The sequence below is a fragment of the Cyprinus carpio genome, unplaced genomic scaffold (genome assembly GCF_018340385.1).
Source record: "Cyprinus carpio isolate SPL01 unplaced genomic scaffold, ASM1834038v1 S000006729, whole genome shotgun sequence".
Lineage (NCBI taxonomy): Eukaryota > Metazoa > Chordata > Actinopteri > Cypriniformes > Cyprinidae > Cyprinus > Cyprinus carpio.
In genome coordinates, this window is record NW_024879332.1 from 11,223 (window position 1) to 36,697 (window position 25,475).

At 39.1% G+C, this 25,475-nt stretch overlaps 1 protein-coding gene across 2 annotated transcripts; it reads left to right on the forward strand.

Annotated features, from left to right (window-relative positions):
• Positions 1-408: 408 nt before the first annotated feature.
• LOC109071354 (neural cell adhesion molecule L1.1-like) lies at positions 409-25,475 on the forward strand. 2 transcript variants are annotated; one of them, XM_042755610.1, is made up of 21 exons: positions 418-723; positions 4,435-4,566; positions 5,603-5,746; positions 6,002-6,113; positions 6,644-6,804; positions 7,411-7,570; positions 7,874-8,001; positions 8,095-8,196; positions 8,461-8,661; positions 11,149-11,219; positions 11,454-11,679; positions 11,803-11,918; positions 12,002-12,227; positions 15,657-15,779; positions 16,118-16,294; positions 16,381-16,494; positions 17,189-17,329; positions 17,402-17,533; positions 18,585-18,660; positions 23,121-23,132; positions 23,226-25,475. In XM_042755610.1, exons 1-21 carry the CDS (start codon positions 522-524, stop codon positions 23,479-23,481), a joined length of 3,012 nt encoding a protein of 1,003 aa, XP_042611544.1. In that variant the 5' UTR covers positions 418-521; the 3' UTR covers positions 23,482-25,475. The 2 variants fall into 2 exon arrangements, with proteins under 2 accessions (XP_042611545.1, XP_042611544.1); XM_042755611.1 differs by lacking the exon at positions 23,121-23,132 and having other exon boundaries at positions 409-723.

Here is a 25,475-nt window from a genome sequence, read left to right on the forward strand (position 1 = left end):
CCCCTGTTATACATATGTAATATAGTATATAACAGCTAGCCACATTACAATAATCCCCAGCTGTAGAACCGCAGAACCCTTAGGTCACAGCAGTCTCGGGACAGCAGCATCAGGACAGCAGCATCAAGCCGGAAGTGGGCGGAGCAAAAGTTATCTTACTAAGCATAGCGCCACGTAATGTTTTGGATCATTTCAAAGTGTTAATCTACGTTGATGTTAAGTCAGCATTTTACTATAACGATTTAATCACACTGCTGATGTCATGGACACAATGGCAAGAATCAAGCTAGAGAAGAGGAGAAACATTTCAAAGTTGCATCAATGCAATGTTTTAACTATTAATGGTTCTCACATTAATTAATGGTTTTATGGTTGTTCATTTTATAATTATGAATGAGTCTCACACATCAGTTCTTTGTCTGACCACTGGAAAGGGATCAGTGGGTTGATGAATGGTGGGTGCTGAATGGGCTGATTTGACTGGACTAGCAAGCAGTCTTTAAGGTTCACTTTGCTAACAAATGCTTCCTCTGATTAAGCCAACTCCAGAAGTGCACTGGGAAAGGATGGACGGCCCTCTCTCTCCCGCCCGAGCCAAGAAGCTGAACTACGACCGCTGGCTTCAGATCGAGAACGTGTCGGAGGTGGATGATGGCGAGTACACGTGCATTGCCCAAAACAGCCAGGGTTCCATTAAACATCACTACGCTGTCACAGTGGAGGGTGAGACACTCCTTACACACGTGACACACTGTAAAAAAGAAAAAGTTAGTTCAACTCAAATTTTCAAGGCAACCGACTGCACAGAATTTTTGCGTTGAAGATCTCAACTTATTTTTTTAGGTTTTGAAGAGCTACAATTATTCAGTTGCATCAGCTAAGTTTTTCAAGTTCTGACAACTAAGTTTTTTTAATTCAAGTTACTGGAACTTTCAAGTCTGTAAAAGCTTACTATTTTGAGTTCAGATTACCAGGTATTTTACTAATAGAAAAATTCTTGTCATAGCAGCTGAAGCAACAATTACTGTCGTTGAGATAATTCATTTTTTTCTGTTTTCTGGAAACAAACAAAAAAAAACAATGTTTAAAAAGTCACCACATTATAAAAATGTATGTTTGTTTTCAAATAACAAAGCTGAAAGGTTATGATAATCCAATAAGCAGACAACATTGTCTTTGTTTGTAAAACAACTTACAAGACTATTATATCCAGAAAATACACATAACCAGTTCAACATACTCTAGGCCTAAATACCAGACACACAAACCTCAAGAACGGTGACAACCAACACATGTTAAAAAGATGAGCTCTTTACATCACAGTACAACAAATAACTAACAATAATGATAAAACAATAATAAAAAAGTTGAAATTAAGTGAGCAAACAGCAAAACATTAATGCTATAACAGTAACTGCATAATTTATTCACGCTGCAATGCATGCTGGGAACTCACAAAGCCTTAACATTTCAACAATATGAAATTCTTCGTTCAGACAACTGTGTTTGACTAGTTGGGGCAACATTTGGGGTAATTTTGTTGGTCTGACAAGGATTTTTGTGTAGTTTCAAGAAAATAGCATTTTTTTTGGTATTTGAGACTCGAGAAGTTTCATTTTTTACAGTGTTGTTGAGACCTTACAAATAATGCAACATTGCCAAAGATGACGATAAACAGTTGTATAGTGCCTAAGTATTAATTCAGAAATGTGTAAATCCCCAGCTGAAAAAGCCAAATTATCTGAACTTTCTGAATTATCTGAACTAGAATTAGAAGGAATGTTTCTCTTCGACAAAGATGTCAGGGAAAGTTACCGCTGGCATCGTGACAAGATGCCCTTTCAAACTTTCGAAGGGAAATCCTTGGAAACCCCGTCGCAGCCAGTTGCCATGACAAATTTCAAATGAGCATGCGCTGAAAAGTTGACTTCACTCAAACTGGGTGTCAACTACAACTTCAAAATAATATCAACTCAATTTATAAAATAAGATGAACTTTTCCTCAGAAACGTCTGAAAGTGAGTTCAAGTGGCTTACAACAGATAGTTCAAGTTCCAACTAGCAATTTTATTGTCAGTGAATGCAAAAATCGTAACAATTTTGAGTTGTCGTTTTTACAGTGCATGGGCTTCATGGAGTAAGAACAGCAAATTATGCACAATTGCAAGCAGCTAACCCTAATCCAAAGCCTAACCCAGCAGATGCGATCTTTTGTAACTTTGGAATGTATGCAAGGCTTCTGGTACAAAAACAGTCAGTTATGATGAAAACTGGTATTTGTTATCGTATTATGTTAACGTATCATTCTAATTAGAGGTCGATCGATGTATCGATTTGTTGTTTGATTGCTGAAACAATCGGTTATCGGCAAAAATCCATGCCGATAGTTTTCTGGGTTGCGTCCGTTGCTGGAGCGGTTGAGAAGGCTCTGTTTTCATTTTACAGTGTGAGAGCGGCCTCTAGTGGTTGAAGTCACTGACAGCACGTGCTGTTTGTTTAGACACATGATGCTGCACGCTGAACAGAGCGAGAAACTTCAGACCCGGATTTAAATGCAGCTGACAGAGAATCCTGCTGCGCCACAGAGCGCCATTCACATAGTTTTCCATTAAATTACATTATATTTGCCCCGTTTTTTAAACACTGAACTTCAAACTTATCTATGCCTCATTGTTCATTCTCGTAAACTTGTGTCCGTTTGGTGAATAATTAAACTGTTTTAGACCGCTGCTCGAGCTGAACGTGACGCGTCCGGAGTGTGTGTGATACCGGTGAGTTCTCCTACACTCAGTGCTGCTCTTTTATTTTGATTAGATAATCATCAAGTGTTCAAGGATAGAAGCAGTTAAAGTGTGACAGTATACATTGTGCTGGTATAATTGTAGTGCCCTGTGATTTCTGTGATGCGGAAAACATGGACGGAATCCAGTCATAAAAACAGAATTCACAGTTTAACGTGGAATGTCACAGAATTTGTCAAATTTTGAATGAATTAATCAAAAGTAGGTCATTACACTTAAATCAAATCGTGATATGGACTAGTATCTGTTACTATTAAGCCCCAAAAGTCGATTTTAATATGAATCCTGCATGTTCTGAGTGTTTCTGTTAATGAAGCAGACGCAAGGTTTCGTTTATTACACATATACTGAAGCATGCGTGACGCTCGCAGTGATTTCAGCTTCTGCCGTCTCACTAAATGAGGACAAAAGCACATAAACAGCATATCCAGAACTGCTCTGAGAGTCACTTCATGAGCATCTGACTGTTTGATTTGAGTAAAACTAGCATCATATTACATACACAGAACTGTAGAGGTATTCACGGAAACCTGTCAAAATAAAAGTCCGGTTTGATTTGAAGTCTATTTTTCAGTAGAATGTACACAGCCTACTACTACTACTAAAATGAAACAAACATAATTTTTTGAAGGAATAAACGCACAACATTTCTTCCATGTTTTAATTTTAATAGTAAATACCCTTTGTTTGCCAAAAAAGGTTTGCTTAATTTTCAGTAACTAAAATATAAATGAAATTAATGTTTCATTCCTTGATTTGATAACAATAAAAATTCATATACACAGAATTTTTTTTTGGGGGGGGGGGGGGATTATAAGGCTTCTTTAAGAAAAAAATTAATTAAGTTGTTTCATGCGTTCAAAGAATAAGTTTTGTTTAAGTTAAATAGTATTGTAAGAGAATAATTTATATTTTAGTTGGGTAGTAATAATGTAATTTTTGTTTTTGTTATATTAAATTGAGGTGAAAATATATAAGTTTCATGATTTTAATTAATTAGACTTGCTTTTTGATTAATAAACTTTAATTTAACTATTAAAAAGGAGTGTAGAAAAATTCACATGGAAAAAACAGAATCCAGAAAAAATTAAATGGAAATAACGGAATTTGGAAAAAAAATTTAATGGAATTTAGGAAAAAATAAAATGGATTTCATAGAGCCCTATTAGAGTGTGGTAATTTCAAGATTTACTATTATTGTTATTATTATTATTATTATTATTATTATTATTGCTACTACTACTACTACCACACACACTGCTCTTGGTCAGACCTGATAAAACATAATAGGTTGCACTCTATTTTACAGTATGTGCACTTACATTGTAAGCACTTACACGTGAGTTCAGGCTAGGTATAGGAGTAGGGTAGGTTCAGGGTTAGTACTCAGTAATCACTATAATAAGTTTTGCTGTAATGAAGTGTGCCCTGTTGGATATTGCTCACTTTGGCAAATGTAGCAGCTAATCTGACACATTTGCCTACACTCATTCATTCAGTTAAAGAGGACGAGTACTCTTTATTTGTAACTTATTGTTACAGATTGTTACTACAGAATAAACAACAAAAACAGCAGCAGTTTTACAGTTTTTCTAGAGACTTGCATGGTGTCCATTGTTTTTATGGATCGCAGCTGCTCCTTACTGGAACAAGTGGCCTGCCGACCACCTGTATGCCCCAGGAGAGACCGTGAGACTGGACTGTCAGGCTGAAGGGATACCCACCCCAAATGTCACGTGGAGCATCAACGGTGTTCCTATCACAGGTACACAATGCATCAATTTCAGTCTGCATGACTGATCAGCTGATCAGCAAATACAATGTAAAGAGCTGTCAGTAAGCTTCCAGAATACATGGGATGACATATCTCTGCATCATTCTCTTACGTACTTGTGTAAAAAACTGAAGTGTTGTTTCTGCAGTTATAGCCACTTGCAGGTTTTTCTCTTTTATAGTGCTATCTAGTGGGCATGTCTCACTAGTTTATGTGTCCAAAAGTGTTTCAAAATTAGTGAAATTATATGATTGTGTTTATTAGTTCTGTCCGTTTATGTAAAACAGCAAACTTGGGGCTGTGACACATACCAGGCTTCACTACAATATGACAGTGCATGCTGGGGTGTTAGCTGACACATCTTTTGGGCAGCTAAAGGCCCTCACTACTTGCCAGCATGGCAGTTTTCAGGGGTATGTACCATAAAATAAATAGCCTCATCAGATTTAAGCAGAATAGAAGAATGAAATAAAAGGAAATAAATAAATAATAATAATAAAACAAGACAGAATGGAGAGAAACTGTTTGTATTTCCGCTGCAAGAAGCAGACAAATGACACGTTTGCAGTCACCATATACTGCATGCTGCAAACTGTCAGAAGCAAAACCAACAAACACAAAGACTAGAAGAGGGAAAAACATGAGAAATAAAAAATACAATAAAAGTCAGAAGTAAAAAATAAAAACAGTTACAATGAAATATGGTTATGCATTAAAATCAAAAAATGAGGGACATAAAAGGAAGAGAGAATTAAAAACAGTGAAGTGTTTGTACATGTATATATTTATATATGACTGTATATGTCAAGAAATTGTCTTGATCAGTGATTCATAATTGTCTCAGTGAAATACAGTAGGTGAGGTTCTAGTTTTAAAAAACAACAACAACAATGAACAGCATTAATGGATTATTTTTTCCTCTGATAATACCACAATAGCTCCCTTCATAACTCTAATCAATCTTGCAATGTTTTGAGACTCTTTAGACCTAAAGATTTCTGTTGTTCCTCATCTCTGTGTGTCGCAGAGACGGATTCGGACCCGAGACGGTATGTGAGTTCTGGTACACTGATCCTGACTAACGTTCAGTACAGCGACACAGCGGTATATCAGTGCGAGGCCACCAATAAACACGGCAATATCCTGGTCAACACACATGTCCATGTAGTTGGTGAGCATCGATAGTGTATCTTTTAATCAAATGCACTTTGATTATTTGCATGTGTTCCCACCACGCTGTAGAGAATGCTGTCACTCCAGAATGGGTCCAAATGAAGTGATTTCTTGTCAGAATATGGATTTGTGCTTAAAAATGAATGTAACAACAGTTTGTACCTGATGCATGCCATTCTGAAAAACCTGCTGTAGGCCTGTTGATTGTTTTTTGTGATGTATTTTAATAAAAAGCTGAGCTTCTGTCTGTCAGAACTGCCTCCTCAGATCCTGACGGCAGATGGGCTTGTGTACAAGGCCACAGAAGGCCAAAGGGTTCTACTGCAGTGCAAAACATTTGGCTCCCCACAACCCAAAATCGACTGGTGAGCATTTCTTTTTTCATTTTCTGAACACATTAACTCTGTACTAAAGGGACTGTGACATGATAAATCAATTTGGCAGATAAGAGGTGATTGTACCATTAAAGCATTCTGCATGTTTCAAAGCATAAAACATCCTCCTCATTATGAACAAAGCCTTTCTATAAGAGGATACTATTTCCTATGCAGTGACGTTAGCCAGTCATTACAAGCCTTAAAAACAGATCACTGCAGACAGCGGCATCATTTCTCGCATATTTATTTTTCTTTTTGTGGGGGGAAAAATGTGCTAACATATTAACTTAAAAAAGAATGACAAATCCATGAACTCTTTAATGAGAAGCGATAATGTGTGTAATCTTTGTAGTCTTTGATGAAAAGGCCATTTTTTTATAATAATATTTTATGTAGTACTTATTTTACAACACATATTCTGAAATTCTAGAAATTCTAGAAAAAAATGATGCACTAATAATACAGTTTTTCTGGAGGATGTTTTGTGTGTATAATCCATTGGCTTTGTATGTATGCAGGGAGATTTTGGACTCTGGTCCAGCTCTGGCCAATGCTAAAATGTCTCAGACAAGTGATGGAAATCTTCAGATCAGTGACGTGAGTGAAGATGACAGCAACATTTACACGTGCTCAGTGAGACACAGCAACATCAGCATCAGTGCTGAGCTGCAGGTCTTGAGTAAGTGATTTCAGAAAGAACTTTATTTTCTTTTGAGCTTTACGTCAACAAGGTCACACTCGCTCTTGGTTAATGTTTGCCAAGTAAATTAAATTAAATTAAATTTATGCATTTAGCAGACGCTTTTATCCAAAGCAACTTACAGTGCATTCAGGGCTATCAATTTTAACCTATCATGTGTTCCCGGGGATCGAACCCCCAACCTTGCGCTTGCTAACGCAATGCTCTACCACTTGAGCTACAGGAACACTAGTAGCTCATTTTTGACATTGTTTAGGCTACTGTTAGAGATACTGTTCATTTTTCTAAATTAATACCAATAGTTTATGCAGTAATTTAATGCTGGTTAACGTTAATGTAAGAAATTGCAGGAACAATAGTAAATAGCAATAGACAAAAAGCTCCCTCAAATGTTGAAGGAGGGAAGTAGTCCAAAAACCTAGTGCAAAATCACATTCAGGTCTGCCTCCGTTCTGCTATACAGAACATCCATTTATATATATATATGTATATATACTTTATAGGTAAAATAGAATCTTTCTTTTGTATTTCACATTGATGGAGTAAAAGTAAAATGGGAATGTGGTTTCATGTTATTGTCTACAGACAGAACTAAGATTGTGGACCCTCCCCAGGATCTACGGGTTTTACGTGGAAATGATGCTGTTTTACACTGCAAATTTACAGTGGACCGCAAGTTAAAACAACCCACGATTCAGTGGAAGAAGGACAAACACAAGATCACATCTTCTGCTAATGATGACAAGTAAACCATTTCAAACCAGCCATATCTCTGCTAATGGCCAGTGGTCAGACTGCTGCCAAAGTTAACTATGCACACTTTCTGTTGATTCTGCTCGTCTTTTGTTTATTTTGAGTAAATATTGTGTAAAAGTTCATTTGCATTTTATCAGCCACTGGTCACTCTCTTTGGAGATACCATATCAAAGCAATCCCATGAGCACCTAAACATCACACAGAGCGATATCTTCAGTGAACTGTTGCCACAACCAGCTGGTCATGTTTTGTAAGAATTGTATTTATTGCAGTGGTGTTTATATGGTTGCAGATACAGTGAATACTCCGACGGCTCTCTGAAGATCACTGACGTTCAGATGGAGGACTCGGGAAGCTACAGCTGTGAGATCAGCACTAAACTGGACTCGGTCAGCGCCACCGGCTCCATCACCGTGCTGGGTGAGTCTGTCACTTCCACATACTGTATGAAATACAGTCTTGCTTTACATTTGATTGGTTCTGAAAGACATCGATGTGGTGGATACTCCTCAGATAAGCCTGCTTCTCCTCACTCTCTGGAGTTGTCTGAAAAGAAGGAGCGTAGTGTCACGCTGTCCTGGATGCCAGGCGCTGAAAACAACAGTCCTGTATCTGGTAATTGAAATCAAATCTGACTGCCTTCAGAATAGCCCACCGCTCACCCTCTTCTGTTTTATGCAGTTTATTCAAGGCTTGACCTCTGTTTTATTATAAATGTCTTATAGTGTCAATAATTTGTTAATGTGTGTGTAATATTAAAAAATCGTACACTTTGTCGTTTGAATGGTGAGTAAAAGATCTGACTTTACACAATTTTTTCCATGAATCAGACATTGCTACAGTTGGATTGTGTGACGTTTCATATCTGTTGTCCACCAGAGTATGTCATTGAGATGAAAGAGGAGCAGAATCCAGAAAAAGGCCCGTGGGAGGAGTACAATAGAGTTCCTCCAGATTTCAGACACCTGGAGATCCACCTGCAGCCGTACGGAACATACCACTTCCGGCTCAGAGCTGTTAATGGCATAGGAAGCAGTGAGCCCAGTCCTCCCTCAGAGTCATATAGCACCTCAGCAGCCAGTAAGACACTTCCAGCTTCTACTAATAATGACACAGACATTTAAAGGTTTCTTCACTGCAGAAGGGATTTTTCATCCTCTGTATTTAATAGTCTTGTATCTTGATTTCTGAATCTTTAGATAACTGGACTAGAAATAATTTCCCTGACATGCAAAATGGCATAAGATTCAGAAAACAAAGTGTTAAAATGAAGTGAGTTTCATGCTTAAAACAAGACTAAATATGAATAATAGACTTCAGTTAATTTCACTCAAATAATAATGAAAGTTCATTGGACTTAATTGAAATAAGTTATGTAAACTCAAAATGCTGTTGTAGTAAGGTGAACTTAAAATTATTGCATTTTGTAGTTCCCAGCATAAAATAAATGTAGAAATTAAGTGTTATTTTTTGTGTTTTTACACAAGATTAACATAGAGAGACATAAGTTAGTACTTAAATGTTGTGTTATGTTAGGATTTACATATGTTTCTGTTATGTTGGTTTTGTAGTGTTACTGTTGTGGTGAAGAGTAGAGCCTGTGGTTAGGTTGAGGATGGAAAGCAAAACTTAAAGGCTATATATACTGCATGATGTTTGAATGTTTATATGCAAGTATTGTGAGTCTTTTTTGATAATTACATTAGTACATACCAGTGTGTTGTTGCTAACTAGCACTGAACTATAAAGATCTGAATGAATATTTTGCACTGGTGTCAAAAGTATTCACATTCAAGTAAAAGTGTAAAAGTACTGGTTTCAAAACTACTTAAAGTATAAAAATAATGTAAGGAAAAAAAAAATGCTATTAAGAACAAAAGCTTAGGGTCGCGCCACAGGGGCCTGTTGTGCACTACCCACCACCTCCTCTCAAAAAACATTTTTCTAAAGGCCATAGTCCATAATGACTATAATGTTATATTAAAATGTTCATGTTGAAAATTTTGGGATGCACTAGGCTACCTGTTTCAGCTGCATATATGCCCATTGAAAATGAACGCACTTTAGTACAATGCAAATACATTAAAGAACGAGAGATATGATGACTAGTTGCCTATAAGTATTGTAATGGTGCAAAAAGTCAAACTTCAGAGGCATGTCATCAATAACCTTTAATGGACTGTAAATGTGCATCCAAGCTTAGCTGCAGGAATCTGCGAGGGCAATGGACAAGAAAATTGGTGTACCCAGGGCAGGCTTAGTAACAATTACCCTTGTACGGTTGTCTATATACAATACACATTAGTGCTGTCAAAATTAATGATTAATCCAAGTGATTAATCAAAAAATAAAAATGAAAAATAACTCATAATCCTAATACCTTCTTGATTGATAGCTTCCTGTATTCGCTACATACGTCTGCTATGTCCAGTGTTGTGTGGGGGGGTTAACGAGTTACAAAGTTGGTATAGCCTACTTATCACAACATTGTCAATCGCATTGTCAATCGCAAACGCTAATTTATTCAAACATCTCGCTACCGAACTACCTACAGTAGCTTAATTTTTTGGAGGAATAAGAGAAAGCACCCATTTGATAAATGAAGCCCAGTAGTGAGAAACAATAACTTTTAAGAAATATATTTGTTGATAAACGAACCCAACACTGGCTATGTCCTTGCTGGAGTGTGATGTGATTTGTGTCATGTGCAGGTGCGATGGATCGCGTACAAACCAATAGGGTGTCGGAATGGTGTATGTTTATACTTCTCATCCAACCACAATCAAATTCACTTCATCCGGATGGCGTTTTATCTGGATAGGTTTTTTTTTTTTTTGAATGATGACAAGCCGGAATGAAAACAAGGTGAAATGAAATAGCAGTACCAAACCTATTTTTAAAATGTAAGGAGTAGAAAGTACAGATAATTGCGTGAAAATGTAAGGAGTAGAAGTAAAAAGTTGGCTGAAAAATAATTACTCCAGTAAAGTATAGATACCCAAAATTTTTACTTAAGTAAGGTAACAAAGTATTTGTACTTCGTTACTTGACACCTCTGATATTTTGTTAATGGTAGTAAGTTGTATATGATTATGATTGTGATGAGTGGGGTGGGATCATGGAAGCGAGGCTTGGCTTGGCTCCCATGGCTCTCAGCCCCGCCCCTCTTTTCATAAAGATTTGAAGCTTTATTAACTTAAAAAAAATATTTTAAGACAATAAGTCTCCACAAATGTTTTGAGTATTCTTAACTTACCAGGTTTTACAGTGTACATCATAGACTCCTAAGAACCTGGGGTCTCCTTTAAGTATGTGGAAAACTGCAATGGAAGTTTCACCCCAATCTCATGAGAAAAACCGAATTATTTTACAAAAGTGGTGATTTCGTATGAATTGGTACGATGCATGACCACCATTTAACCTTTATTTGCTAAAACGTAAAATAGTTAGGAGTTGCCACTTTCTCAGGGACTCGATTTCGGTCCCAAGTATTATCATTTGTGAAAAAATTTGTTCATTTTTTGATTAGAAAAGCCTTATTGTATTAATGATCTCTCTTGCACACAGTACCTGACATTAATCCAGAGAATGTGACGACGGTGTCTACTGATCCAAACAGTATGGTCATTACATGGAAGGTGATTAACAATCTTCCACTAGAGGAAAGTCTCCAGCACTGCTCCCGGTGAGCTTCCCTTCTGCAGATTTCAGCTGAAGCTGTCCAGCGCAGATCATTACAGGCAGTGCTTTTGAACTGAAGTCTGCAGGATGGTAGCTCTCCAGGAGTCTTCTTCAAAAGATAAAGCCATATTACACATTTTGACATAATTGTCATGTTTATTCTCCTTTCTTACACTTTCTTACATTTGGAAGAACTGGAGCAACGCCAGTTTAATGGACCAGGATTTAAGTACAAGATCTACTGGCGTCAAGCTTCAGACAGAGGTCCACACTGGAAGGAAGGCAGCGTCTCGCATCCTCCGTTCATCGTGAACAACACGGGGACCTTCATCCCCTTTGAGATTAAAGTTCAGGCAGTCAATGAACTTGGTGCAGGACCAGAACCAGTTGTTAAGACTGGCTACTCAGGGGAAGATGGTGCGTTTTCCTGCTTCAGTTCCCGGATTTTCCAGAAACAGAATTTTTCAGTAAAGAAAAAAAAAAGTATTTTCTTTAGTAATCTTTGACAGTTTTATAGTAATGCCTCTGAATCTCTCCCAGTACCCCTGGAAGCTCCTTCAGAGGTGGAAGTGACTGAGCTGAACAAAACCGCTGTCCTGGTAAGATGGAGTCCAGTCAGCATGGAATCTGTCCGCGGACACTTACTTGGCTACAAGGTACATGATCTATAAAGCATAATTTATGGCTGCACTTGGCTGCTGATTCTCATAGTTGTGTATTTTCTCTCTCTTTTCTTGAGATCCATCTGCGAAAGAAAGGCCCCAGAACTCACAGCCGAAGAAGCTTGCCAATGCACGTGCCAGCGGCGGACAAGTACAGAGTAATCAAGGTTTTAGAAAATAAAGTGAAGACGGTCGTGAGCGACTTGCAGTTTTACTCGAGCTATACCCTGACAGTTGCACCTTTTAACAGCAGAGGTGAAGGTCCACATTCGAAGGAGTATCACTTCACCACTCCAGAGGCCGGTATGGTCACTTTTAACAGTGCATGTGAAAACCTCTATGGGTAGCACTTGATAATACCTTTTATTAATAAATCATTAACAAACATAATATAATGCTTAACAGATCATTAGTTAATATATATTCATATAGCTAGAAGTGTGAGATAATGTGCTTGTTAATGTTTGCTAAAAAAATAAATAAATAAACTTTATTAGCAGATCATTATTTAATGTAATTTGAAATGCTTACAAATCTCAGTAAACTTTTAATTAATATGATCATGTACTTTATTAAAAATATACAAATGATTTAAACAGGAATTGTACAATAATTACAAGCTTACTTGTTCATGTACTTTTCATATATGACCAAATGGTCTTTTTTACATTCACAAATTCTGTGGGGCAAAATCAATCAATCATCACAGTCTGTAAAGGTCACATATTTGGTTTTCATTTGTTGTGTAGACTTCTACTATTTACGCATCTTAAATATTTAATAATTAGGGTTAGGGTTGTTTATAAACGATTACTAATCATTTAGTATCTGTATGGGCATTGGACTTTTAGCTAATGTAAATGGTGACTGGTTGACTTTAGCTAAATGATTGTATTTTTGGTGAAAAAAAAAGAAAAGCCTCACTCACATTATTATACTACTGTTACGTGTAGGTTTGTAAAGCAAAGCACACAAAGGAGTATAACAAAATCATTCTTTTAATAATCCACAGAAGAGAAAGGGCACAACTAAACACAAATCCAAACATCAATAGCGGACAAAGGAATCAGGGGAGAACACAAGACTTATAAACAGTGAACGTAATCAAGAAGAACAGAAACAGGTCTGGAGCTAATTAATCAAAAACCATGGAAACTAACTAGACAGAATAACGGAAACACAGAAAACTTAACCAAAACAGATCATACAGGTGACAGTTCGCCCCCTCCCGGGTCCTTGCGTCCTTGCACCGACAAAAATAGTGGGAGGGTGGGAGTTCAGGAGGGGGCTTGGAGCAGGCAATGGAATGGGAGTATGGTCCATATGGCCAGGGCGGAGTGGATGGGAGGAGCCAGAGAGGAGCCCGGAGCTGGAGGAGCCAAAATGTAACTCCAGAGGCCAGCCAGGATAGCGGCCCATGGTGGAGTTGATGGCGGGAGGAGCCATGGTGGAGAAGGAGCTGACAACACCAGGGAGCCGACTGATGAAGACTGAGCCAATGGATGAGGAGCCCAAGATGGAACAGAGCAGCTGCAGAGCCAGGGTGACACCGAGGATCCGGAGGGCCAAGGTGGAGCAGAAGGCTCAGGCGGACGAGGCGGCGGCGGGGTTCCGGAAGACCACGGTGGAGCTGGAGCGACTGAGGATGGAGGCGGAGCCAGAGGGAAGGAGGAGCCTGACAGAGCCAGAGGGATGGAGTGACGAGGTGAAGCCAGAGGAGGGGAGTCCCGAGGTGGCGGATGGTCGACGACTGACCAAGGTGGAGCTGGGGGACGAGGGAGCCCGGTGGAGCTTGTGGGATGACGGGCCATGGTGGAGACAAGGGAGCTAGGAGCCAAGGCAGAGCCGATGGGTCAAAGGACCGAGGTGGAGTCCAGGACTCAAAGGCTGGAAGTGGAGACATGGGATCCTTACACCAAGGCAGAGCTGGAGACTGGAAGTCCTGAGGCGGATCAGAGCGCCCAGATGGCACTGAATGAGGGTGAGCTGAGGGACTAACAGGCACCAGTGGAGATGGAGCTGAGGAACTAGCTGGTTTAGGAGGAGGTGGGAGAGGGAGGATGGGATGGAACACAGGAGGACTTGAGCTGGGCAGAACCAGCGGAGAAACAGGAAATTCAGGGCTGGATGGAACCAGCGGAGACGCAGGAGAACTGGGAATTACCTCCCCAAACCAGTCTATTAAGTCCATTTGAATTTAAATGTCCATTAGTTCCTCCATATAATTCCCAGAAACCAGATGCAGCTCACCCTCAGTCGCAGGAGTGTGGGCGGGGCTTTCCTCCAAGCCCTCGATCTCCACCTGTATTCCCATGGCACACGATGTTGTCGGCTCACACACGTGGTCAGTCACGCTCTCGAGTCCTAGCTCCGGGGCGATGATTGGCTCTGTCGCTTTGAATGGCACTGGCTCTTTAATCACACCCGGTTTTGGCTCCGCGGCTGCGTTGAGCTCTGGCATTTGCTTCGTGCAGCGGGATGTCAGCTGGCTGGTCTCTGGTTCGGGAGTGGGGCTGGAGATATCCTGCTCAGCGGGGCAGACGGTGAATGGAGATCCACAATTCACCAGCACCCACTCCACAAAAGTGGTGAAATTCTCCTTAGGACCGTTTGCTGGCATGCATGCCTTACACCGCTCGCTCAGGCTGTTGTAATAAAAAACACAAAGTGAGCGGTCTGGGAAGTGGTTAAGACATGCCAGACTGAGAAAGTCCTAGGTGTGGTCCTAGAGCGAACGGTCCAACTGTTTCAGGCATAGGAGCTGGACAGCTGGCAGGTCTATTCCGGAAGAGGGGAGGAAAATTAAACAAAACAAAAAAGAAAGAAAAATGCAGCTAAATTACTCACTTTAGGTCGGCTATTCTGTTACGTTTGTAAAGCAAAGCGCACGACGAAGGAGTATAACAAAATTTATTCTTTTAATAATCCACAGGAGAGAAAGGTCATAACCAAACACAAATCCAAACGATAAGACATCAGTAGCGGACAAAGGAATCAGGGGAGAACAGAGGACTTATAAACAGTGAGCGTAATCAGGAAGGACAAAAACAGGTGTTGAGTGTGCAGGAAACTAACTAGACAGGATAACAGAAACACAGAAAACTAAACCAAAACAGATCATACATGTGACAACTACTCTTTAGTATATCATTAAACATGATATTCATTGAATCATAAATAAACAGGAGAAAACAAATAATTTTTTAAAGAAAATACAGTTATTAAATATAAACAGATTGAACCGTGTTCATCAAATTAGTAATCAAGTAATCAAATTAAATCAATTAGTAATCAAATTAACCCCTGTACACCGTTGACCCTTTAACCAACCTTTAAACCTACCCATACACCAAACCTGTTCCTAATCTTACCCATATCACACCTAAGTAGCAGCAAAAGTGTTGTGCATTAACACAAGCTTTTAATCATTTTATAACATCTGTTAAAATCATTTGTAGATTTTCAATAAGTGCTTGATTATATGAACTGAAAGTTTAATGACATTTGTAAGCATTTTAGCATGTTAATCATTCGATAATGTTTAATAATTAGTAAACATTAACAGGAGCATTATCTCACATTTCTAGCTATGTGAATATATATTAACTAATGATCTGTTAAGCATCATATATTGTTTGTTAATGGTTTATTAATCAAAAAGTTATTATAAAGTGCTACCCCTCTATGAATGTGGATTTAGATCAGCTGAACTTGTGCTCTTATGGCATCTAGCTCCTGGACCAGTTTCATTTGTGAGCTTCGAGAGCCCTTCAGAGACAGAGATGACCCTGCGATGGGAGGCTCCAGAAAAGCCCAACGGAGAGCTCACAGGCTACCTGCTGCAGTACTACGAAAGTGCGTCAACTCACGCTTATTTATTTCAACTTGATTTGCACTTAGATAGCTTTGAAACAGAATTACGGTAAAAATCAGTATTGATTCCAGCAAATTCTAATTTTGAGAGACAATTATAAAAACAGCTTATTTAAGCAGCAAAGAAAATAATACAGTATCAGTGAATTAAGTGTTTCAATTGTTTCTATAAATAGTACACATTAAAGCTTGTTCGACTTGGAGATATTTTTACTGCATTTAAGAACAGGTTATCAGTTATTAATGAACACCTTTACAAAGAGAAGCTTAATGTGAAGTCTTTTTCATTCTGATGGGTTTCTGTTCTGTCCTCTGTTTAGCTGTGCCTGGAATTTTGAGCCCACAACAAGTGGAATCCATCGATCTGCCCCTTGTTACTGAGTTCACACTGAAGGGTCTGAATCCTCAGATTCTATACCACTTTGAACTTAGAGCACGCACCGCTGCTGGTGACGGGGAACCTATAGTAATGGAGGGCGCCACCTTGCTGGATGGAGGTGAAACTGCACAGCATTCTCATTATTAAGTGTGTTTGCAGGACACAATATACAGTAATCTTTTCTACTACATGTTCCCTCTGCAGAACCACCATCTGCAATCAACATAACTGCTGGACAAACATCGGTTAATGTCAGTTGGGTGCCAGGAGAAAGACAGCGTAACTTTGCCTTTAGCTTCCATTACCTGAAAAAAAGTGGTGAGAGTCTGATCAAGGTTAAGTCTTTTTGATCTACTTTTCCTGAATCCTGAAGGAATGAAACGTCATAGTATCGTCATTGATGTTATTGATCACCATCATCAAACATTAGCGAGGAGAGTGTAATCGGAATTTGTATTTGTAGCTAGAGGATATTTTTGCATGTTCAGATGAACACTAAAATGTATCTTAAATCTATAGCATCTAAAATGTATAGCCATTTATATATGAAGAGATGTATAAATCATTATTCTCTGAGGCAGAGATGCCCAAACCAGGCATGCCATTCAATGTCATAAGACGGGGCAAAAATAGGAAAAAATACATGCCATTGAAGCATCTTCATTTCTAATTTATCCTTTTGCATTGAAATGTAGAGATTTTAAGTAAGTTTAATGTTGATATTATAGTTAGATATAATGCAACATTTACTTTCATCCCCACGACCCTCCGTTTAATTTTCTTTCACTATGCACTCACTTGCACTCATTTGCACTCTTAATGTATGGCTAAATTTATAAGAGAGACAGGTGAAACACTATCAGTGTTACAGTGGAGGTGCACTGATCAGTACTTATTTGTGTGGGTTGGAGGTACAGGTTTTGCCCAGATGTCCCCATATGAGAAAACCTGAAAAAATTTACGCTATTCAAGCTGAACTCATGAATGAGGATGTTTTTTGTGTGTATGGTAGCGGGTGGTGAATGGGAAGAGTCGGAGAAGGTCAACTCCTCGCAGGCGTTCTATCAGCTGCAGGGTCTGACACCGGGTGTTCAATACCACCTGCTGATCCGGCCCGGAAACTATTCCTGGGAATTCAAAACGGCTGGACCAGGTACAGTTTAGTAACAACCACCTCCGCATCACATTATTCGTTCCATGCTCTCATGCTTTGTCTCTTTCTCAGAGCTGCACGAGTTGCCCAGCAGCTTTGTGACTCAGGGCTGGTTCATCGGACTCATCAGCGCCATAGTTTTACTGCTGCTGGTGCTGCTCATTCTGTGCTACATCAAGAAGAGCAAAGGAGGGAAGTATTCAGGTAACACACAAACCACCTCTCCCAGTTTGCTGGAAAAATCATTACATGTCTCTCTGGAATATTTGAACGTTCTTGGTGATAGCAGCCTTCTGTGGTCTGATGTTTTTCAACTTTTGGGGAAGACCAATACTAATGGACCTGCACTTGGAAAGAGTCTGCTTCACTTTAAATTGTTGAGTCCTACTGGCAAGAAATGAATGGAACCATTTGATACTGTCAGGATTGGCAGTCAAACTAAGTTTGGAGAGCACAAGGTGTGAGCCTTAGTGTCCAACCAGATGCACCACAGTCAGGATAGCATCATAAGTGTCCCTGTTGTTCTGAGAGGGATCAAGATGGTCCTTAACCTCTTCTTTAAGGCCTGAAATGGGTGCACAATGTCAGAAGTTTTAAAGTTGTTGTTTTGTTTTTGTTTTTGTTTTTTTCGCTGAGCTTGTTTTTGTGCTGGTTTAGGCTTGTCATGGATAAATAAATATGACACTAAAACCGCCAGTAGGTGGAGGCAAGTGTCCCTAGAACAGGGTGATAATTTCTGAATGATGCCATCTCCCCCGCATCCCCCATCAATTCCAGCCCTGCTTATGAAACATTGGCCCTGTCCCAAATGACACCCTAAACCCTCACAGTCTTCCTCTGACTCCACACTTTCGTGATGTAATGCCGCTTTGACTGTCGGGTAGAGGTCTGTTGCAGAGCTCGCCTCAGTAGAGGGCGCATAACGGCCACAAAGGGGGCGCTCATGAGGACACTTCTGAAAGCCAAAATGATGAATGGGTCACCCTATGGCCTTGTGGACTTAACGGACAGGGCAAGTGAACAACCATGCAACAACGCAGGATCAAATTTCCAATTGAATAGACAGTATTTCTCTTCCTCACTCTTTCTCTTTCTCTTTCTCTTTCTCTTTCTCTTTCTCTTTCTCTTTCTCTGAGTCCGCTCAATCCCCTGCCGAAGGCACCCCTATGCACTCCATTTTTAATAAGAAGTTTTAATAATAGTCTTTTGTCAATTTGTTAGAAAGCAATTTTCTTTTTCTTTTTTTGTGTTTCAGTAAGAAATATAAAAGAGGAAGATCAGGTCAATGCTGGGCCCCACACAATGAAAGATGGAGAATTTAAAGAGTACAGGTAAGTGCATTTAGCCATTTATGTCATAGCTCTGACATTTATAGGAAAGTGATTATAGAATTTTTGGAGATTATATATGTGTATATATATATATATATATATATATATATATATATATATATATATATATATATATATATATATATATGTATGTATGTATGTATACCGATCAGGTATAACATTATGACCACTGACAGATGAAGCGAATAACACTGATTATCTCTTCATTATGGCACCTGTTAGTGGGTGGGATATTTAAGGCAGCAAGTGCACATCTTGCCCTCAATGTTGATGTGTTAGAAGCAGGAAAATTGGGCAAGCGTAAGGATTTGAGTGTTTTCTTTTACATCATGTGGATGTGGATGCGTCACTTACCTGGGGAACACATGGCACGAGGTTGCACTTTGGGAATAAGGCAAGCTGGTGGACTCGCAGCTCGACAATTGAAAGCTGGCTCATACGCACGCTGTCATTCATCTTGTAATCTTATGATTTGAATTGTGTCTTGTAATTGGTGCTGTAGACTTACAGGCTTTTGCTGGCAAAGCAGAAAGTGGCGTTTAGAGGTTTTTGCCAATGAACCAGTATTTTTGAATATACATATATATCTACAAAAATTCTGTAGACACTCTCCAAAACCTTCAACCTCTCTGTTCCTGTATGGCAGGGCCTAAGTTGGGGGCTGTTTTTAGCCCCAGAAATATAAAAAGTCAATAAAATAAAATATCAGACAGTAGTATGGATAATGCTGTTCTATGAAATATTACATCACTGTATAAAACCCTTGTTTTTTGTCTTGCTTTTAAAAAAAAAAAATTATTGACATGGTACATATGCCTATGTGGATTCACTCTTTCTGTGTGTGTGTGTGTGTGTGTGTGTGTGTGTGTGTGTGCCATGCGCAATCTCTCTGTCAGGTGGCACAACACTTTCTAATGCATAGTGTAATGTGCTGCTTTAAATACAAAGTAAAGATATGTGATCAGTTACATTTTAGGTATTAGTCATGCAGTAATGTAACACACATGCCTTTTCTCCGAAGAGAAAACGGGAGAAGCAGAGGACTTATATACAGGATAAGATAATATTTAAAACTGCCGGAATATTATACATTATTAATAGTGGTGTCAAAATTAGCGCGTGAACGCAGGCAATACATTTTTTCAGTTTAACGCATTAAAAATATTTAACACAATTTATGCAGGGTCGGGGCTGGGGTTGGCCATCCCACTCACAATTCTGCATCACGTTCTGCAGTGGCAGCTCTTAAAAGAAATAACAGCCAAAACAACCTAATAACCAGGTACTATGATGTTTATTAATCAAAGGACAAAGAAAAAAAAAGAGGAAAAAATTACTTTTATAGCTTGAAGGATTCATCTATATTTAATTTAGAATTTAGTGTTTGATAAATTCAGTTTCAGTTTCTGTATATTTCTGCTGAAGGGCACAGGTAAATATGACATTTATTATAATTGGTTTATGTGAAGATTGTTTTAAGTTCACTTAAATTAAAATTTATTTTTTAAAGTCTAATAAATGTTCAAATTGATAGCTCTCAAATATACTGTAATTCTTAATGGCTATATTCAATGGTTAAATATTTGGGGGGTGGGGGGGGGCGGCAGTTTTATAGAAAAATCTGTATTGATATCATTGATACCTGCCTTCAGTCATAAGAAAAATATGCCATTAAACAAATATTAAAAATATACTGTGTTTATGTTGTTTGTACATTAATTTGGAGATTTGAATGTGAATTATTGCAATATAAGAGTATACTTAAAAACTTTAATGTTAGGTGGGATTAATCTGGATTAATTTCAGAAAAATGCGCGATTAGTTGTTGTTGTTTTTTTAATCGATTGACAGAACTAATTACTAATATTATTGCACACCGCTTCGCTGCTACCAAAAAAGCCAGTGATTTGCAACTTTCCATGTGCCTCTAATTAAAAATGGACAGGTGCTTTCTGTGTCCTGTGTTTTACTCTCTTTCCTTTTCAGTCAGTCACAGTGACTGACATTATGGGGTCTCACTTGGAAGCCCAATCACCTCTGACTGGTACAAGAAATGGGCAATGAATATTGTCAAGTTGAATTTGCATGCCTAGTCACTCCCTGCAGATATGGGTATATAAAATGGTGGCGTGCATCCTCTTATTCAGAATTTGCTTCAGAGCTGAATGCTTGTGTAAGCAGCTAATCGCCTCCAAGAAGTTACAAGTAAAAGCCTTAGTGGACTTCTGAGGCTGCATTTTAAGGTGCATTTCAGGGTGCTCCAGCTAGAAGAACAAGGGGGTGATTGGCATCTGGTGTCCGTGACTCACAGCCATGTTCCGCTCCTGTGCCTTTCTTTCTGGAGGTGTATGAAGAGCTCACTAAAGTTTGGAAGGTTCACTATACACTCGAGCTTTTCCCTCCTCAATGCCCTTGATGACTTGATAGCCAAGGGGTATGTGGATGTTCCTCAGGGTGAGTGTGCATCTCTGCCAGCAAAATGCTGCCACTTGGAGGAATTGTCATCAACCCCCCCATCCAAAGCCTGTAAGCTGACCTCAGCTCTCGATGCTATGGCTTACAGTGCCAGGCTGCCTCCGCCCTGCAATCCATTAGGATCTTGCAGGTACATCAGTCGTCCCTTTGGTGCTGCATGTGCAGAGTCTGGGATGTTGACACAGAAACACATCCTTTCATGTGTTTGGCCCCAAGATTGACCTGAAGGACACATACTTTCATGTCTCAATCTTACCTCGGCACAGACTATTTCATTGGTTTGCTTTTGAGGGTAAATGATATCAGTATGAGGTCCTCCCATTCGGGCTGTTCTGTTTCCCCACATCTTCACAGAGGGTGCCCTTGAACCACTACACAAAGTGTGCATCCGGATACTCGACGACTGGCTTATATTAGCTCACTCGCAAGATCTGTTGTGTGAGCAGAGGGACTTGGTGCTCAGGTACCTCAGCCATTTGGGGCTTTGGGTCAGCTGGGATAAGAGCAAACTCTACCCTGTACAGAGCATCTCTTTTCTCTGCGTGATGTTGGACTCAATTAATATGACGGCATGTCTCACAATCTAGCATGCCCAGTCATTCATGAACTGCCTGAATTTGTTCAGAGGGCTAAAAGAGGTTCCACTGAAATCATTTCAATACTTATCAGAGCATGTAGCCAAAATTTGCATGATTAGGGACTCCAGCTATGAGCAAAACAACATAAAACCTTGAGTGTGATACAAATGAGACTTTATTTAACTACACTAAACACTTAATCTATTCTAACACACACACACATACCTGCATATATTTATCAATGGAAAGAGAGCTTAAGCAGAGTACAGGAACGCATGAAGTTATAGTATTGTTTGAGATTCAGCAGATCAACAACCCTGAACAAACCATCAGTTTCTGAGTTCTAATACACCCTCCTTTAAAAGTGGGGACACTTAATGGATCAAACAATAAGTTTGATACTTGAACATCTTGCCTATTTGAATAAAAGTGGTCTGAATAAAAACTTAAGGATCATTAGTCATTAGAAGACTTCTAGCTCTACATCCTCATCTTCTCAGAGTCTAAAAGAACCGTCCTGATCTGGTGATCAGTGATCTTTAAAGTGAGACAATGGCTATGTTTACATGCACACTTTTTGGTTCAATTGGACTGAATTCATTACAATTGATGAATCTGATTGTAGTGTTTACATGAACGCTAAATAAAGTGATCGGGTTGATGTATGCATTTATATGTCACAAGCTTTTTCCATAGCATCTTTCCACATACTTCTTATCCGATGGTAGCCGGGTAACTGAGCTCTCTTGGAGTGATAGTTGCACTTGAGGGTGGTCGATGGAACTCACAGAGTGGGTTTTAAAGAATATTTGTTAAATGTAACAAATAATTGTGTGTCTGCTCGGTCCAGTTATTACAGTATACTCTTGTCGCATGTCGCAAGTCATTCGCCATCTCCTCCCCTGGAGTCAGACATGGCTTTAATCACTTAGTGCCATACTTATCCCGGAGGAGCTCAATCGTGCAGCCAATGCACTCTCACATCCTCCCATTCCCTGCTGTTTTATTCCCTGACCGAGGCCCCATTCGGTACAGATGCACTGGCACACAGCTGGCCCCAGGGTCTCCCCCTGGAGATGCCTGATCAGTGTGGTGCTTTTTTTGCTGCAGGAAAGGTTGGAGCAGGGACTGTCCCCTTCCACCTTGAAAATGTTGCTGCCATTGTGGCACATCACAACGCAGTGGATGGCCGGTCTTTGGGAAAGCATGGCCTGATCATCATTTTTTCGAGTTTTTTAGAGTGGTTACATGATAAAGAAAAAAAAGAAAAGAAAAAAAGATGTTGGGTGAAATTTGACCCTGAAATGTTGATTAATGAATTAACCTGCTAACATCTAATGATGATGGTTTGTCTTTGCTTTCATACTCATGCTCACACAACCACAGATCTCTGGAGAGGTAAGAACAGCTTTCGTTTACTAACTGTGTCGTGACTGTGCTCTTATTTCCTGGTCAGCTGTAATCCAAGCATCTGCTCTGTATCTCCTTCAGTGATAACGAGGAGTGCGCCATCGGTCAGCGGTCAGTCTGCGAGAGCGAACGCAACAGCAACGACAGTCTAGCCGACTACGGAGACGGTGTCGACATCCAGTTTAACGAGGACGGCTCCTTCATCGGCCAGTACAGCGGACACAGAGATCCAAACGGTCACGGCAGCTCAGGTGCCACGTCTCCCATCAATCCCACCATGCTTCCACCCAGCATCAGCTTTCCCACATCTGTGACAGGATTCCTGGGGCCAAACTAACACTCGACCACCACACGCACACATCCTTGACCATTTGAATGACGAGGCTCTGATGGTATTAGACAGGATACTGATTTCAGGACAGACAGTCATTATATATGTATAATGACTTATATAATGAATTATATAATATATGACGCAAGAAACATCATTTGCAAACACCACTGGCTTCACTCTCACATAATAATGACTCACATGCATTCGACAGACACGAATAACCTGCAGGACAGTTGCTTCTAACATTCCATCCATGCACTGAAAACTGTTTACAATATGCTCACCTCGCTTGTTTAGACGCTGTAGTCAGTATTTCAGTCAGTACAGGCTAAGATGCATTTCCAGAAAAGTCAGACGAAAGATACAGCAAAACAAAGCGATTTTGCTGCCTCTCTGAACAATGCCTTATGTAGAATACATCAGCTGAAATCAGTGCAGTCAACAGAAGTCAGGTCTGAAAGCCTTTTACTATTCATTATTATTTGTAGGCATTCTTTTCCCATTCACGATTACAAAACGTGAAAATCATTTAAAGTACTGTTTTTGTATTATTCTTATACATTTTCTTACTTTTTTTTTTAAATATATGAAATACATGTATGTACATCTTTTTTTTCTTTTTCCATAAATGCTAATATATATTTTAGATCATGTTTATATTTATTACTATTACTTTTTTTTTTTTTTTGCTTGTAATGCATTTATCTTTATGAATTCATGTTTTATAATACCTTATGTATAAACATTATTTATCTGCCATGTGTGTCTCTCTGTCTTAATAATCAAAGTTCAGGGCTTTTAACTGTAGCATTTGTATTGTTGTGTTATCCAAGCAAGTTTTTAAAATAATGGTGTTTTTAATGCAATTTATTATGTTAAATCCCTTTGAAGTACATACAGCCACATTTTGTGATCTTGTCACTAACATATATTTATAAAAGAAAAAACAACATCGACAAAAGGATTTCCTGCAGCAAATAACAGCATGAGATGTAGTTGATATAGTTGTTCTGCTGTAACGCTGAGGCCAAACCCCGGCCGGCAGAGTCGGAGAACTGCTGTGCTCCAGTGTCTGTGTCATCAGTCTTTCCGCTTGCAAATACTAACGCTCAAACATTGCTAATTATGTACAGTGAATTATTACTAACAATAACAGTCATACAGTATAATCTATCACACATTTGTCTCATGTTATCAGTTGTTCTTTCTAGTGCATGCATTCATTGAAATAAATGAAGTTGGGCTGTTCCTGTCTGAAGACTTTTATGAGCTGATGGCAGCATATGCTGCAGGGCAGGCAAATAGACACAAACTACAAAAGAACAAATTGATGGTTCATATTCTGAAAGCAAGTCATCTTTTACAACAATATTTTTTTATTCTTTTTTTTTCACCTTTGAGATATTTATTACAGTTGCATTTATACCATATTCATGGTCTCATGCTCAGTTAGAGATTTAGTGTTTTAGAGCATTTTCCTCTTATTATTATGATTTATCTGGTCTGGGAGGAGCAGTGATGATGTCATGATGGGCCAACCAACCTGAAGACATTTGTGGGTTGAAACTTCATTTGATTTTATAATAGAAGAAGTAGTAATTAGGACTGTGAGGTAACTGTAACCTCATCTGTCTGATTTCACAGTTGCCACTCATACAGCATCCTGTATTGTACTGATTAAAGTCATGCTGCAAACGCCTGGTTAAAATCAGATTACTGGGAATATTTACAACAAATGTATGTAAGATTATGTAGACTGTGTAAGCCTTAAAATCTATTTTCCTACAAAAAGGACTTGAGTAAAAGGGGTGGAATTGCAGTACATGGCTGTGAAGGAGCTAAAGCGATCCTACATCGTAAAGCACGTCACCATCCCTCCAAGCTCTGTGGGATATCTCCATATTGTATGTAAGCTACTTCTTCCCTCTGCTTTCTTATTTGTAAATCGAAACACTAACATGACAATAAAAATGTAGTGAGAGTGGTATTTCAAATGA

Bases quoted from the DNA above. Each gene is read 5' to 3' on its own strand.
- LOC109071354 (XM_042755610.1), top strand. From the start codon at position 522: ATGCTTCCTCTGATTAAGCCAACTCCAGAAGTGCACTGGGAAAGGATG. The intron at 11,919-12,001 runs GTACATGATCTA...TCTTTTCTTGAG, and splicing joins GACACTTACTTGGCTACAAG to ATCCATCTGCGAAAGAAAGG. The intron at 17,330-17,401 runs GTACAGTTTAGT...TCTCTTTCTCAG, and splicing joins ATTCAAAACGGCTGGACCAG to AGCTGCACGAGTTGCCCAGC.